The sequence below is a fragment of the Borostomias antarcticus genome (assembly GCF_949987555.1).
Source record: "Borostomias antarcticus genome assembly, chromosome: 16".
NCBI lineage: Eukaryota > Metazoa > Chordata > Actinopteri > Stomiiformes > Stomiidae > Borostomias > Borostomias antarcticus.
This window is the reverse complement of record NC_140249.1, coordinates 5,596,486-5,613,713: the sequence shown is the minus strand read 5'-3', so window position 1 is coordinate 5,613,713 and position 17,228 is coordinate 5,596,486. Positions and strand designations below refer to the sequence as shown.

At 47.6% G+C, this 17,228-nt stretch overlaps 1 protein-coding gene across 2 annotated transcripts in view; it reads right to left on the bottom strand.

The window, feature by feature from the left end:
- stxbp6 (syntaxin binding protein 6 (amisyn)) overlaps nucleotides 1–13,311 on the bottom strand; it is a 102,353-nt gene extending 89,042 nt beyond the window's left edge. The window contains exons 1-2 of one of the 2 annotated variants that reach the window (XM_084450744.1): nucleotides 13,087–13,311; nucleotides 1,370–1,590 (exon numbers count right to left, since the gene is read on the bottom strand). In XM_084450744.1, coding sequence (XP_084306870.1) covers nucleotides 1,370–1,523 — 154 coding nt within the window. In that variant the 5' untranslated portion in view covers nucleotides 1,524–1,590; nucleotides 13,087–13,311. Of the gene's footprint in view, nucleotides 1–1,369; nucleotides 1,591–13,013 lie in introns of both variants that reach the window. The other variant, XM_084450745.1, reaches the window with a different exon arrangement.
- Nucleotides 13,312–17,228: the final 3,917 nt, after the last annotated feature.

The window sequence follows — 17,228 nt, the reverse complement described above, 5'->3', positions numbered from 1 at the left end:
CGATTAGAAAGCGTTAACTTTGGACAAGCAGGCAGTTGCACGAGAGTTATGGCTTTCAATTTTGCCAGGTGGAAGGAGCTTGTGGAGGTTGCGCAGACAGAGGGGCAGAGGCCAGGGCTACTGGGAGGAGGAGGGCTTATAGCTACTATAAAGACATGCTCATATTGAGCTTTATTCCTGTGGTGCAGGGAGATGACTCCATCAAACGACATAAAAAAAAGTGTTCATTTGCTAACCCGTTGAGAAGTCGTGATGAAGGTTACAGAGCTTTTATGTCTTATTAATTAAGAGACCATTGAGGGGGGGGGGGGGGGGGGGGTCAGTACAGTTCTCTCTTGGCCTGCTATCCTGCTGGTCATTGGTGGTGGAGAGCTGCCTTGAGACTGACACTGGTCACGTCCTGCCGACCTTCACCGAGTTCTGTCGTAGAACAACGACTCATCCATTCCCAGCCTGTCCATGATAAACAGGCTTGGACCTTGGCTAAGAGGCGGTTGATATACAGCCGTGAATGTGTTACAGAAATGTCATATACCTTTATGTTCTATATACAGTTCTGCCACTGTGCTCCAGTCCAATCTACAGCCAAGTACACTAAGACATCCTTCTCAGTCGCTCAGATGAATATGCATAATTGAGTTAGCTGGCAATGTCATCATAACCATTAGGAGAAGAAAAAGTTTTAGCAAAAACAATTTAAACCCCCAATTTAATTTCAGCAATCATCTAATTCCCCAAGAAATTCAATATATGAAAATGTAATCCTTCTGACACTAAACTGAGATGTAAATTGGTTTAGGGAGTCGCTACGTAGGCAGACGTCCTCATCACTGAGGATCTGAGTGGATTGGGGCAGACAAGTGTGTTGAATGTCTGTGTGTGTGTGTGTGTGTGTGTCTAGGAAGGTATTTACAGTACTGCCTCCATGTCTCTCAGGACCAGCCAGGGAGGAGAACCAGCATGGGCAGCCTGGAGATCTGATCTAGGCAAGGCCAGCAGCCAAACAGGCCATCGATGCTCACACACACATAACACACACGTCCACACCTACTGTACACACACACACTCGAGCCGGGCTTTGATCTGCCTGCCCGCACACACTCCCTCTCCCTCTCTCTCTCTCTAATGCACACAAACATACAGCACACACCTTTCCTTGGAAAAGAGGATAGGAGGAGAGGAGAGAAGGGGAGGAAATGAGAGGAGAGGAGGAGAGGAGAGAAGGGGAGGAGAGGAGATTAGCGGAAAAGAGGAGAGGAGGAGAGGAGAGGAGAGGAGAGGAGAGGAGAGGAGAGGAGAGGAGAGGAGAGGAGAGGAGAGGAGAGGAGAGGAGAGGAGAGGAGAGGAGAGGAGTGGACTTGTCTCTCACCTGAGAGACAGATGAAGGTCATGTAGTCCCCCTGTCCTCCCGTGGCCAGGAAGGGGATTTTCTTCTTGGTCCTCCTCCTCACCTGCACCGCCACCAGCATCTTCTCATCGTGCGGCGTGAACACCTCCTTGTTGATGGCGAGCTTGGCACTCATGTTCGGGGGAGAGGGCGGTCTAGTGAGGGGCGCAGGGTGGAGGGGAGGCTATCTGCTCGGCTCTGCTCTGTTGGAGGAGACAGAAAGAACAGGAAATAGTGTTATGGGGGAATAAAACACGACAGCAAGGTAGGATGATGAGTCTGTTGCACGGCAGAAGACTGACAGAAATCCCATTGAGGGAGCAGGCAGGGGTCAGCCTGAGTGGAAGCGATGGCATAGCGGGATCCAGCCTGACCGCCCCGAGGCCCAGCAGTGTCACAGCCGTACCTGTCACACTTCCCCCGTCCTCCTATCTAATCTCCGGAACTCTCCAGACGCTAGCGGGAACGGTACCATGACAGAGTGTAATAATGACAGAGTGGGGGAGGGCATGACTTTGCTGCCTCTCCCCTCAGTGTCTCTCCAGACTCAGACATGACGTAGAGCTGCGCTCGGCGTGCTACATAAGAGTGTGTGCCACTTCGCCTCCCAAGGACCACAACGGAAATAAGTCTGATTTGTGTGTGCCGTCCTTGACATTTCTATGATGCATGACTTGCTCTATCATGTATTTTAACTAGTCTAATAAAATAAAATAAAATTTAAAAAAATATAAAATTTAAAAAAAGTTTCCTGAGGGCGGGTCTTGGGGTCAAAATTGAAAGAGTGACAGGTCGTAGCAGTAACAAGAAACAAGTATTTCAAAGACAGGTGCAAGAGATGCAAACGGCAACCTTCTAGCAGCGCACGGTCCAAAATATCGTCTTCCGCTCGCATGAGGTAACGTTAAGGTTTCAATGCAGGCCTAGCCGTTTGTAGTAATGCCGTTATGCGGAGCGCAGAGAATTCAACATAATATGTGTTGAGTCTGGCAGCAAAGAGACGTTAGGAAGCAAAGAGCGACGTTAGCCCAGGTCAGAACTCTCATGGGTCTCATGGGCGTTGAGACTACATCTCCATTGGCAACAAAACAATATTATTTTCCTCTACTTGATCCGTCTGTCTGCAAATCCAAAACGACTTGTGTGGAAGCCGCAGAGAAGACTCACATTCGCAGGTTTCAGTGAGAGCAGAGGTGGCTGAAACAGTTTTGGAGCCGTGCTCACACCCTCTTTCACCTACTTTGACCCTCTGTTTTTCCCTGAACGTCTCTCACCATTTACACAGAAAGCGGGCTAAGCCTCAGAGCGCTACGCTGATCAAAACAGCCAGGTCTCAGACCGATTACACTGGCAGGATTGTGCTGGGTGTCAGGGAGAGCTGAGCTCAGGGCCCACTGTGTTTAATTGGCAGGATGTGGCCGTAAACAATGGTGCTTAATTGGGTCCAATTTAAGCTCCCTGGAGGACTATGAGGTTTATTCGTTGTTTCAGTTACACACATACACAGGCGTGCGCGCACACGCTTGCATCTCACGATCTGTCGGTCTCAAACGTTAGATGTATTACTCAGCTGCGAGGAAAACAATGTCCTCATCAGGCTGGATCACTGATAAACAGGCTTGTTATTATTATCCGGCAAGCTTCAAAGACCTGTTTGGCAGCTGAGCTGAGGAGAAGAAAAGGTCTAGTTTCATCATTCAACACAAAAACATACTGTAGGTCTAATGAGCAGCAGAGGGCTTCGACGTTAACGTGAGCCGGTTTGGATATTTGGGAGACTCCTTCGTCTGTTGCCGGGTGTTTATACTCCCCAGGCTAAACTGAGGTCGGGTGAAACACTATAGCAGCTCACGCCACCAACGCCTCACCAGCTCAACAAACCATTAGGACGTGATTTGGCTGCGACGGCCGGCCATGGGCAGGCTATTCCATCATTTGAACCACAGCTCCGGCTGGTGGCTTTATTGAAGAGTCAACAAAAACACACGCCAAAGATTTATTGGACGGTAAATAGTTAATAAAAAAATTATAATAATACAAAGCCTGTGATTGGAATGTTTACAGCATTAAACCTAACCCTAAGCCTCCACACCCTGGAGGACGCGGAGTCACACAGATGTTCTCTCTAAGCTCACCCTTGTGTAAAAATCAGAAAAGGCTTTGTTCTACGGCCATCTCAAGTTCAAGTACATGTGTACACCAGCTACCACCGAGGCCTAACAGAATCCTATAATGCCCTTGGCTATTCCCTAACACTCACAGACTGGTATGCAGGACTATATATTAGGCCGGCAGTTATTACATTCAGTATTTTATTACAGGTACATTATTAGTTGCTAAAAGGGCTAAAATAGTCCTCTTTCACAGGGCTACTGTATATCTTCAGGCCTAGCTCCCTTGCTATGGTTGGCAGTTCCTTCGAAGAAAAGTGCTTTGAACATTCAGCACAGCATGATATACGATGCTTACAAAGACTGTCTGTTTCCTCTGCGAATGGCAATCTAACTAACACACACTGCATTCAGCGCATCCTGCCTCTCAGTGACCCGCTAGGACAATAGGGGTGGATCAGAGAAAGGTCACTGCTTCTGCCGTCTCCCCAGGAGCTAACAGAGGGAGGGGGCGAGTGAGCACCAGTTCTTCCCAGCAGAGGTTCTCTGTGGTGGGCCCTAATCTGGAGAGACCCCACGACCCTCTCCACCGCCCCGCTCCAGCTGGGATGGAAGGATCTCCTTGTCTGCCTGCAAGCTGTCGCCAGGCGGAGGGGAGGCCAGATCAACCTCGGGTGGGGACAGGGAGGAGAGATGAAGAGATAGAGAGAAGAGATGGAGGGATAGGGAGGAGAGAGAGCTAGGGAGGAGAGATGTGGAGATAGGGAGGAGAGAGGGAGAGAGGGAGGAGAGAAGAGAGATATGGAGGAGATATGGAGAGAGGGAGGAGAGATGTGGAGATAGGGAGGAGAGAGGGAGAGAGGGAGGAGAGATGGAAAGATAGAGAGAAGAGACAGGGAGGAGAGATGGAGAGATAGGGAGGAGAGATGGAGGGAGGGAGGAGAGATGGAAAGATAGAGAGAAGAGAGATAGGGAGGATAGAGAGAGGGAGAAGAGATGTGGAGATAGGAAGAGATGGAGAGAGGGAGAGATGGAAAGATAGAGAGAAGAGAGATAGGGAGGAGAGATGGAGAGACAGGGAGGAGAGGTGGAGAGATAGAGAGAAGAGAGATAGGGAGGAGAGATGGAGAGACAGGGAGGAGAGATGGAGAGGTAGAGAGAAGAGAGATAGGGAGGAGAGATGGAGAGACAGGGAGGAGAGATGGAGAGAGGGAGGAGAGATAGTGGTGATTTTAGTGTAATATAATGACCGTCTGTGGTTGGTGGTTCTGGGTGTGAACGGCCCTCGGTCACGGTGCTGCATGGCTGGGCTCTGTCATGGTGGAGACTGCACACACCTCCCGGCGCTGCTTGTTATCCAATTTCCCAGAAGCCCCCACAGAAACACTTCATTTGTTTCACTGCACCTTGCCAAGCAGTGGAAGGAGCAGTGCGTGCCTCTCTCTTCCTCCTCCTCCCCTGACTCTCCTCTCCTGCTTCTCCTCCCCTGACTCTCCTCCCCTACCTCTCCTTTTCTCCTCCTCCGCCGTCTGTCCTGACAGGCTCTAAGGACATGACTGCAGCAGTCACAGTGGACAGAGGAGGAGGAGGAGGAGGAGGACGAGGAGTAGGAGAAGGAGGTGGAGGAGGAAAAGGAGGAGGGGGAAGAAGAGGAGAAGGAGAAGGAGGAGGAGGAGAGGGAGGAGGAGGAGCCGGAGGAGGAATAGAAGGAGGAGGAGGTGGAGGAGGAAGAGAAGGAACAGAAGGAGGAGGAGCAGGAGGGCAGGTGGTGGTCTGCTGAAACCGGATCCACTTCCAGCATGTTGATCCATTCAGAGAAGCCAATTAAATTAGTTCAGCATCCTCCTCTATCAGGGCTCCTCTATCAGGCCTCTTCTATCAGGCCTCCTCTATCAGGCCTCCTCTATCAGGCCTCCTCTATCAGGCCTCCTCCATCAGGGCTCCTCCATCAGGGCTCCTCCATCAGGGCTCCTCCATCAGGGCTCCTCCATCAGGCCTCCTCCATCAGGCCTCCTCCATCAGGCCTCCTCCATCAGGCCTCCTCTATCAGGCCTCCTCTATCAGGCCTCCTCCATCAGGGCTCCTCCATCAGGGCTCCTCCATCAGGGCTCCTCTTTCAGGGCTCCTCCATCAGGGCTCCTCCATCAGGGCTCCTCCATCAGGGCTCCTCCATCAGCTCCTCCATCAGGGCTCCTCCATCAGGGCTCCTCCATCAGGGCTCCTCCATCAGGGCTCCTCCATCAGGGCTCCTCTATCAGGGCTCCTCTATCAGGGCTCCTCTATCAGGGCTCCTCTATCAATCCGCTCATTCATCAAATCTCATATGCAGACTTATAGGAGGCTGCTTGCAAGTCTGAGGCCTCTGGAGGAATCCTGTGTGTGGGCAGCTGGGGGCTGAAAGCAAGAACACGCTGGAAGCACTGGGACTGCCTGGAGGGACACTATCTCTCTCTCCCCCAGTGTTGTGCCCTCCAGAGTTGTTGTTATAGCCCTGTGTGTGTGTGTGTGTGTGTGTGTGTGTGTGTGTGTGTGTGTGTGTGTGTGTGTGTGTGTGTGTGTGTGTGTGTGTGTGTGTGTGTGTGTGTGATAAGCTGGGGAAATCACATTTCTGTACGGGGGTTATCTTTCATTCACATTCCTTAGAGAACACCCTGCACTCAGCAGGGACTTAGAGCTACTCTTCTCTGTATGTATGTGTGTGTGTGTGTGTGTGTGTGTGTGTGTGTGTGTGTGTGTGTGTGTGTGTGTGTGTGTGTGTGCGCCGGACGAGCGCGCGTGCAGAACCGAAGAGAGACAGGAATTCAGCTCCGATACATAAAATGTCTCTTGTGAGAGTCGTTAATTAAATTGAAATGACCATTTTCCGAGGAAGTTCTCATACTCCCGCAGATTCAATAAGCAGACAGACAGGCACCTGCAGCATTGTACAGTCAGAGATCTACGCCTACCAATCGCCTGGAGATTTCAACTTTTAAGACAAGATAGAAACTCGGATGGCGGCGAGAACGGCCGCTAACAAACCTGGTAAACCTACGCCCTAAAGACTTTGGATTGGTTCTCCTGCTATGCTAACCTGACGGCACCAACTCTCCGATGGAAACTGTTTGGAAAAGGACAGGCACTTTTAAAAATACTTGGCAAGTGATTGGATGAACAATCTGTCTATCATCATCTATCACACGCTAATGTCAACCGCTCCTCACTGTCATAAACCCGCCCAGCATAGCTGTTTGCATTTCAAACTCCTCAGAACCGCCGCCGATTGGCGAGATCGTTTTCTGATCTGCCGCAAACGGATCTCTATGGAGAGTATCCAGGCTGATTTGAGAGAGAAACAGAATGTGAGCTCCTGCGAAATCAGGATGGTCTCACGAGGCTACTGCAATGCAGGTTGTTTTTAATCTCACTTTGGATCGGTTCGGCAATGCAGGTTTTTAAAACTCTCATTGCTTCCACACAAACTGGGAGAATGTCCTCAAGTCTAGTTGAGTCAAGCGTTCAGAGGCTGACTTGTGAGCGTAGCAGCATAATGATTCAAACACAAGGGTCCTCTTGGCAACACTTCATCCTGCCGTATCGTTGCATGTTTTTCCTCTGCCCACATTTGACTAACCTTGACCTCTCTTTCCCCTCCCCTCTTACTCCCTCTGTCCCTCCAGAGCCTCTCCTGGTGTTCCTGCCAGAGTGATAAACTATTTTCTGATGATAATGATGATGATGATGCAATAACAGTCCCACGTGTCTTTTATGTTACACTTTTACCATGGCTCTGCACAGGCACCCCTCTAAGCACACGCCACTTTACACAATTAAGTCCAGAGAGAGAGAGAGAGAGAGAAAGAGAGAGAGAGAGAGAGAGAGAGAGAGAGAGACACAAAGAGCAAGAGAGAGAGAGATCAACGTGGGTCTGAGTGGAGATCCCACACAAACACAAACACAGACGGTGCTTGTTAGCCCTTGCCCCTCATAGCATAATAGAGTGACCACATTGTCCTCCTCCCTGCTGGCTCTCTGCTGTCCGTGCCAGCGAATGACAGCACCAGCGGCCGGTGCTGCATGCTGGCTTTGGGGAGCTGTGTCACACTGACCACAGACAACCAGGACAACAGTGAAAAACGCTGATCCTTCAAAATAAACCAAACATTTGGACGGCCCTTTATTATGTGATCATGGAGGGCTGTCCGTGTTTTTCACACTGCTGTTGTTGGCCACCTTGACATTTAGTCCTCATCTTCAGGTGGGGTTCGGTTCAGTACCGTTAAGCCTTGATGAGGTCAGGCTGGATGCCATATGAAGTACTGGAGGCTGAAGTATCATGATCATCATGATCATGATCAACAGCTCCGTCTGAGATGGGGTGGGAAAGTTCAAGTTCAAGTTTATTTGACCCCAGGGTGGCAGTTGGTTTCATCTCAGCCACAGTGGATCAATCAGAACCAGAACCTCTCCTCTCGAACCCTCCACCAGGAGAGAGAACCTGAGGAGGAGGTGGAGCCGTCCTTTCTAGCGTGACTCAGCTGCAGGTGAGCTGGGCGGGGAGACCGGGCTGCCATGATTCAACCACCAGGAACAGTCTCTGCTTCCCTCCATACCCCCCGCCTCCCTCCCCGCAAATGATCTCACCCGTTCCAGCCTGGCACATTATGACCATAAAACACTGAAGGGGGGCAGTAGTGGGAAAGGTATTGATTGGAAAACAACAACAGCCAAACAGACTATATAACAGACTATTTAACAGACTATTTAACAGACTATATAACAGACTCTATAACAGACTATATAACAGACTCTATAACAGACTCTATAACAGACTCTATAACAGACTCTATAACAGACTCTATAACAGACTCTATAACAGACTCTATAACAGACTATTTAACAGACTATTTAACAGACTATTTAACAGACTCTATAACAGACTCTATAACAGACTCTATAACAGACTCTATAACAGACTCTATAACAGACTCTATAACAGACTCTATAACAGACTCTATAACAGACTATTTACCTGACTCTATAACAGACTCTATAACAGACTATTTACCAGACTCTAAAACAGACTCTATAGCAGACTATTTACCAGACTCTATAACAGACTCTAAAACAGACTCTATAACAGACTCTAAAACAGACTCTAAAACAGACTCTATAACAGACTATTTACCAGACTCTAACAGACTCTATAACAGACTATTTAACAGACTCTATAACAGACTCTATAATAGACTATTTAACAGACTCTATAAGACTCTATAACAGACTCTATAACAGACTCTATAACAGACTCTATAACAGACTATAACAGACTATTTACCAAACTGCAAACTCTATAACAGACTATTTACCAGACTCTATAACAGACTCTATAACAGACTATTTACCAAACTGCAAACTCTAACAGACTCTAAAACAGACTATAACAGACTCTATACCTCTATAGTGGACTTTTAGGCTAAACATTCATTAAGGGGGACAGACACACTTGCTTAAGTTAGGCCTAATATTATTTGGATTAAATGCTTTAATTGTGTGTGTAGGCCTTTTGACTGGTTTGCCCTTTTGAAGTTTTTCAGCGATTTGACGTCTTCCATGTAGGGAAACGGCTACACCCCACGCTCCCATTGCATTGTCTGTTCTATAACCCGAGCTTGATAATAACTGTAAGGTTATCAACACTGATAAGGCGTTTATAGTATAAGTCATGGGAGGAAAACTTTGGTTTTCACCGCTACCACAAACGACACCGCATGAGTGTGTTAACTAGCGAATCGTCTGAATGGAAAAAACGTCACACCAGAACAATTATGCACTCCCAATTATATTTCAATGTCGCACAGATTCCATGTTTACAACATAAATGAGTACCTACTGTACTATGCAAAATGTGTGCAGGTTGGCAGGTCTTAGTGTTTTTTTGTGGAGAGCTGGAGGCCGCCTTGTAATTCTCTAAGCAGGAAAAACTCTGTTAAGCTAATAGCCAGGAGCATTGTTTGTAAAGGGAGTTACCATACATTTACATGTACCATGACCTAACATAACCCAAAAACGCTAGGCTAGCGAATAGATCACTTGTTATCCAACCTAGCCTTAGGCTAAACTGTTCCTTCTATGCAAATTTTTTTGTAAACAATTATCAGACTTAATGGTGTCATGAGCACAGCCCTCGGCCTCATCCCATGATGTTTCAAGAGTGGTTAAACGGTTGTTTTTGTTTCTCTTCCCATGATGCGAGTAACTGAAGACGGACAGGATCCTGGCCTCGTTGTGTCTGCGATCCTGTTGAGACTCTTTCTCTGTCTTCTGGCACTGGAACATGTGTGGATAGAAAGAAACACCCAGCAGATCTGCTTAAGATAACACCGTCTACACCACACAGGACCTTTAATTGGATACAGCAGTCTGCATCTTTCATGAAGTATAGGAGAAAACGATGAATTGAACTATGAATATGAATATTTTAGCTGCGTAGTATTGGAGCTAATTGGGTTGGTATCTCTCTACAATGACAGAGGATGGCGACGATGACCGTACGGGTGGTAGGGATGACCATACATGGGGTGGTAGATATGACCACACATGGGGTGGTAGGTATGACCGTACATGGGGTGGTAGGGATGACCGTACATGGGGTGGTAGGTATGACCGTACATGGGGTGGTAGGGATGACCGTACATGGGGTGGTAGGTAGGTATGACCGTACATGGGGTGGTAGGGATGACCGTACATGGGGTGGTACTGTAGGTATGACCGTACATGGGGTGGTAGGTATGACCGTACATGGGGTGGTAGGGATGACCGTACATGGGGTGGTAGGGATGACCGTACATGGGGTGGTAGGGATGACCGTACATGGGGTGGTACTGTAGGTATGACCGTACATGGGGTGGTAGGGATGACCGTACATGGGGTGGTAGGTATGACCATACATTGGGTGGTAGGGATGACCGTACATGGGGTGGTAGGGATGACGCTGATATTCTGCAGGTTTGTTCATCGGCACCCCCGAACCTGCAGCGTCGCCGGTGAAGTTGATTGAATGAGCGGTTCTCAGCGGACGCTGTCCGGTAAAAAGTAGTTCTGTGTGCGGCAGGATACACTCCCATGCAGTGCTATGGTCTACCCAAGATCCATGAAACTGTACCAAGGAGCAGATTACCAACTGGCTTACAATGCCACCTGCTAGTTAGTTAGCGACAGACAGACAGACAGACAGACAGACAGACAGACAAGACAGACAAGACAGACAGACAGACAGACAGACAGACAGACAGACAGACAGACAGACAGACAGACAGACAGACAGACAGACAGACAGACAGAATGCGCAGAACAAACCACAACTCCCCACGGGCACTTTACACTAGTGTAAATAGAGACTAAGAGCAGAAGAGAAAGAGGCAGAGCCTAGTCCCCCAAACCTGTCAGAGACAGTGTACAAAGAGATGAACTGAATGGCCCATCACAGATAGGCTAACTCTCAAACCCCCTGAATGAAAATCCAAATAGCTTTTCTCAACCTTTGACTCCTCATACAAACTACAGAATCTCTGAACGGGCATAGATGCACAGCAAAAAAAGCTGGCTAATATTGAATTCAGTTGGCCTTTGGCTGCGATGGTTGTTCTACTGCCTCAGCCCGAAACACACAGGAATCACAGGTGGATGGAGGGCGGAGCCACTGAAGCAGTCCAACAACTAGCAGGAGGGAAAAATGCAATCTATCGACTCAGTGCACACAGCAACCCAAAAGCATCCCTGAGCTAGTGAGGGATGAATCCATTTATGGTCTATTCCTAGAAAATATGCCTTCTGACTGTTCTACAAATTACAGCCTACTGTTGAGACTGTTTGAGTTCACACTGCAGCTTCACACAGTAGCTGGAAGCAGGTGATAGTTTATGAGAGAGTAGACCTGAGGCAGACCCTCAACACATTCCAGTCATTTAGCGGACACTCCTATTCAGAGCGACTTACAGAAGCAATTAGAGTTAATGGCTAATTGGGCATATCAACTGATTTTTCACCTACTCCGCATGGAACCAGCGCCATGTCGGTTACGAGCTCCGGTGCTCTCAAACACCAGACTACCGTGCGCCGTGCGCCGCCACCTCAAGGCTGATAAAAGTTGTGTTCTAGATTCATATCATGTGACAAACCAGTTGCCATCCAGGAGAGGTGCACTTGGTACAGGACAGGAGAGGTGCGCTTGGTACAGTTTGGTGAGGAGCAACTGAAGAGCTGGCCTTCGCTGAGAGGAGCACAGGCCTCTTCATCACATTCATGGCTCTCCTAAAGCAGCCACCAACAGCTCTGAGTCAGTCGGGTAGAATCATGTCCCGATATACAACCATGGAGACAGAAAACCTGCTTTCAATTCAGCTGTATCGTGAGAGTCGAGGGCTCGTGTTTCACTACTCAATCCACTACGGCAGCATCAACTCAGTAAATATTGTTCTTTCTTTGAAGTGAAAAGCAAGCCACCTCACAGACCTGCTATGCCTGATGCTTGTTTCATAGGAATTGGACATCCTGGTTTCATTGTGAGCCACAAAGCCAAATAAACACTTGTAATCAATGAGACTCAAATGGCTCTCAATTATGCTTGGGTGTGGTACAGTGTGAGCCAGTCTCTCACACACCAGCCCACACACACACGCGCGCGCGCGCGCGCACGCACGCACACACACACACAGCGAATCATGTACTGCTTTCTCAATGGCCAGAGTTTTAATTAGATTTATATGGATCAATAGCAGGTAAATTAGCAGACAAAACATAGACATAATAATGATTATGCTATTTGGTAGAATAGGCTGCTCGTGGTAACACAGGTGGACCTGACACAACGTTGACTCCCATTTCCTACAATACATTATATCATTATGATCAAGGATATGTGCCTGAATTAAACTCCATTAAAACTTTGAACAAGGAGTTGTTTCAGAATGGCCTACCCTCGCTCTATGCTAACCTATTAGAATTTGAGACGGCATGAAAACGGGACTTATAATGAGGAATGACGGAGGAATGTCATATGCTGCCTACTTGACTACAGATGTTGATAGAGAGCTCATTCTGATGACACGCTATGCTGTTGGAATTGGTTAACTATAACTCAGCTTTCTGCTAACATTAACCTATAGGTTAGCAAATCATATTTAGTCCCACTAAATTCGAGGAATTGCAGTTCAGCCTAGTTGAAGATGGATGAACGCTTCTGACTGGCAAGTGTCCAAGGGGCGTTATTAGCCTATATTTCAAGCATTGCGATATGGCATGCCACTGCGAACCTAGCTCTGAATAACGACTGATCAGTTTGAATAGCAGCTTGTTAATCCTGACCCAGCCACGGACACCAAGCCCCGCGCAGGTGGCTGCACTGTTGACGCACATCAATATCTTTAGTGTAAATGTGTTAACATGCGACGAAAATGCAATGTTTACGTCAATGGCACGACGCGAACAGTAAGCTACAGTTATTAAACAATACATTTTAACATCTGGCAACTTACTTTGCCGAAGAAACTCTCATTCAAAAGTCGAGAAAATCCCACTCACGCTGGAATTGTTAGCTGGGCTACTCACCGCTTGTCGACTGATCCACGTGCGACTGAAGCCTATGCAAATGTTGTCACTGTCACTCCAGGAACTTTCAACAGCCCTGTCCGGTCCTTACTGTTATCTGTTCAAAGTAAACGGTAGCATTTCGCTTTGGACATCACGGCGACTTGCCAATTTCCCTAAAGCTAAGTGAAGGGTTGCGTGTTGAACAGCAGACTGGGTGGTGTAGGTGTGTGTTTGTGTGTGTGTGTGTGTGTGTCCGGTGGAGCCGAGGTGCTGCCGTCTGTCTCGATGGAAAAGCGGTAGCGGCTCGCGCAGCAGCAGCCTACTGTACAAGACTCCAAACCGCCAGTCACGTGGAAGGACCGCTGCGCACTGTGCGCGGCTGCGGCCGACGATGCCTGGACTGTGTCTGTGAGTGGATTCAAACTGTTTCAAAACAACTTTCGTAAACAGATTCTCTCCTACTGTAAATGTGAGAGGTTTGTTGCAAGCCGGCTTTAGATAATTTCCACTGGTATTATCAAAAGTAACAAGCCTTAGGCTACATTTAACCATCAAAATGCCATCTTGTGAATCCTTTGGCTACATCACTTTGGTACAGTAATAGAACAGGCTCAAAACAGTAGCCTATATTAGAACAGGCATCAACACAGTAGCCTATACTAGAACAGGCATCAACACAGTAGCCTATATTAGAACAGGCATCAACACATTAGCCTATATTAGAACAGGCATCAACACATTAGCCTATATTAGAACAGGCATCAACACAGTAGCCTATATTAGAACAGGCATCAACACAGTACCTATATAAGAACAGGCACCAACACAGTACCTATATAAGAACAGGCACCAACACAGTAACCTTAGAACAGGCACAGCACAGTAGCCTATATTACAACAGGCATCAACACAGCTCTGGAGTTAGGAATGTATTTCTTCCCATTTTTTCCCATAGCCACTCATGCAGAGTACTACTCCATCCCCATAGTAACACATGCACACACACACTCACCCACACACACACAGACACACAAACCCAAACATAGCTTACTACACACACATTCACCAGAGTTCTGCTTGGCTGACTGTGACTCATTGAGATTCCATGGAGAGTCCTGTAATGCCTTTCCTCACAGAGTTCCTTTATCCTCTGTAGACAGACTGCTACTGAAGCCTACCTTCTCTGCCCTCATGAGAGAGGGGGGGTACATTCCAATCTCAACCAGTTGACTTGATGTGAAGCTCAACAGTAGGTTATTACGACTCCTGACACAGAGATACCATGTGGTACCAACGTTGTAATACTATTGGCTCACAAGCCTTTTAAGAGGTGGGAACCAAACCTCAGACATCTCAAATGGAGATAAACACAACATCCATTTCGGACTCATCAACATTTTTAAATGATTTTAGGGAGTCGTGAGTGGTGTTGCGGTCTAAGCATCGTGTTTTGGTGCAGCTGCCCGCCTGGGGCCAGAGGTTGGCGGCCTGGTCTCGCCAGATCAGAGTATGGCTGGATCCCAGAAGAAGTGGCGCATTGGGCCGCCGCTCCATGAGGGGTGGTAAGTTTAATTTTGGCTCGAGGGTTCGTCGCTCCACAGCATTCACGGGCTTGAGAGAGATAGGCTCCTCTCGTTCAGATCACCACGGTCTGAAGTTCCCCTGCTACGGTGATGACACTCAATAATCACTCAATATTGTATCTCATCCACTCCCCGAGGGCTTGTTGTGGTTTTCAAATATGTGGTCTTTAGCCTCTGTAATATGATCTTTAGAAACGTCTTTGGAAACGAAATACAGCTTCCCCACTTGCTCCAGCACGCATGCGCACAGCACGCAGACTGGCTATTCTCCGTCTGTAGGCTACACTCGCATCTCACATTCTCTACGCTACGATCGGCTTGTTGGTGCCTGGAATATTGTGTGCAATATGGCTGAATATTTTGAGGATATAGAAGATGACTTAGAATATGATGGAAGCCGATCGTAGCATAGAGAATGTGAGCCGCGAGTGTAGCCGGAGAATTGCCAGTCTGCACGCTGTGCGCATGCGTGCTGGAGCAAGTGGGGAAGCTTTATTTGTTTCTAAAGACGTTTCTAAAGATCATATTACAGAGGCTAAAGACCACATTGTTGAAAACCACAACAAGCCCTCGCTTTAGGGAAGCACAACTAGCAATTCATAAAAACAGATTGATGAAAACAACCGTTTTGCGGCAGAATTTTTTTTTAGAAGCTGCATTCTCAGTGCCCCGTCCGCCGCCATTACATGGATAACTTGCGCTGGATTTTAAATTTCTTCTACAGGCCTCCAAATTACACCAAAGTTATCTCGGTGAGTCAAACGTCTTTTAATATGCTGTAAATAAGGTCCAGGTTGTCGAAAACGAGCATTCTCCTTTAATAAAAAAAAAAAAAGTCTAAAAGACTAGACTCGCCTAGGGCACCAAACGTGCCAGGGCCGGCCCTGAGCTCACCTGAACTGAGTACTGACAAGAAAAACAACTACACCCGTTGTGAATGCTGAATATCACAGAATATGCTGCTGTATAGATGTGCCTTCTAATGCATGTACAGTAGGCTACTGTATATACTGGGGATACTTCAAACATTGATTACTTTCAGATGATATTCAGATGATATTCTCTCAAGTGTGAGCTGGTAATTGATAACTTCCTTTATTTTTACCATGTGTCCGATGTGATACTTACTATGCTGCCCTGATGATAATATAGTATCTGTATCTTAAAGAGTAATTTCTTAAATACAAGTTATTCCACTCAGAAAAGTATGGCACGTGCCTTACAGAACATGAAATCGTTGGGGGGGAGGGGGCAGTCTTATTCCAGCAATCCCCTGCCAAAATAAACTGCCTGCCCCCTAACTCAGGATTGCAAAGGGTGACGATCACACCCAATTCAGGTCTTAAAACAGAGGTCATCAGCACCATCTCTTGCAGAATATCAGCTCTAAAGAGCTCCTGCACACCAAGCAGTGGTAAATGGACTGCACTTATATAGCACTTTTATCCAAAGTGCTTCACCATTCACACACACCAATGGCGGAAGCTGCCATGCAAGGTGCTAGCCTGCTCATTGGGAGCAATTTGGGGTTCAGTGTCCTGCCCAAGGACACTTCGATATGTGGACACAAGCGGGATTCAAACCGCCAACCCTACCATCATTGGACGACCCGTTCTACCACTGAGCCACAGCCGCCAACATGCCGGTGAGGACCAGCATTTCAGTCCAAATCCAACACTATCTGTGTCTTCCTTCTCTCCGATGTCCTACTAGACCAACATCTACCACTCTTTAGTGATTTTTCCTCCCTGAGTTCACAGATTGTATTGACAGTCTTCTGCCTCAGCTGCTAAAATGGCAGCTCAGGTCAGGTCAGATCAGCCCGATCTCCTGTGGGACCACTGATTATGTTACACAAAATATAGTGCAGCCAACCCAACGGCCAGCTGCTACAGATTGACCTCGACAGTTTGTTGGCGTGGGGCTGGAGGAATGGTTCCTACTTATACAGTATGGTCTTCAAACGCTTCTCTGAGATCATTTAAGAATATCAGTCTGAATCAATAGTCGGAATCTGTCGTTTGTGCCGTTTCACACGATACCCCGAACCATGTAACCATCTGGCCGAACACACGGAAAGCATTCCTTCAACAAATTCACATTTGACATAATGAGTTGGCAATTCGGAGACTTTGGAGACTAAATATATATCTTTACCGCGCGACCCTGCACTGTGATTTACAGTGGTCCTTCCAGCGCATGTGAATGTCCACCTGTGTGTGTGAGCACGCGGCCGCTCCGCTCCGGAGCTCATGGGAGAGCAGGGTGTTGTAAGAGGCTGCAGGGATGCAGGCTGGAGGTCTCTGCTGTTCTCTGTGTATGGAAACTCACTCTGACTCATTCTTTCTCCAGCAGCTCCGTGTGGTCAGGAAATGGTATGTGCGCGTGAGTGTGCGTACGTGTGTGAGTGTGTGTGTTCATATGTACTGTATGTGTATATGTCGGGTATGTGTGTGTGTGGTGGGAGGGGGGTGGGTATACCATATGTACAGTATGTGTATGCATATGTTTGTGTGTGTGTGTGTATGCGTATGTTTGTGTGTGTGTGTGTGCATGCGTGTGTGTAGGTATGTTTGT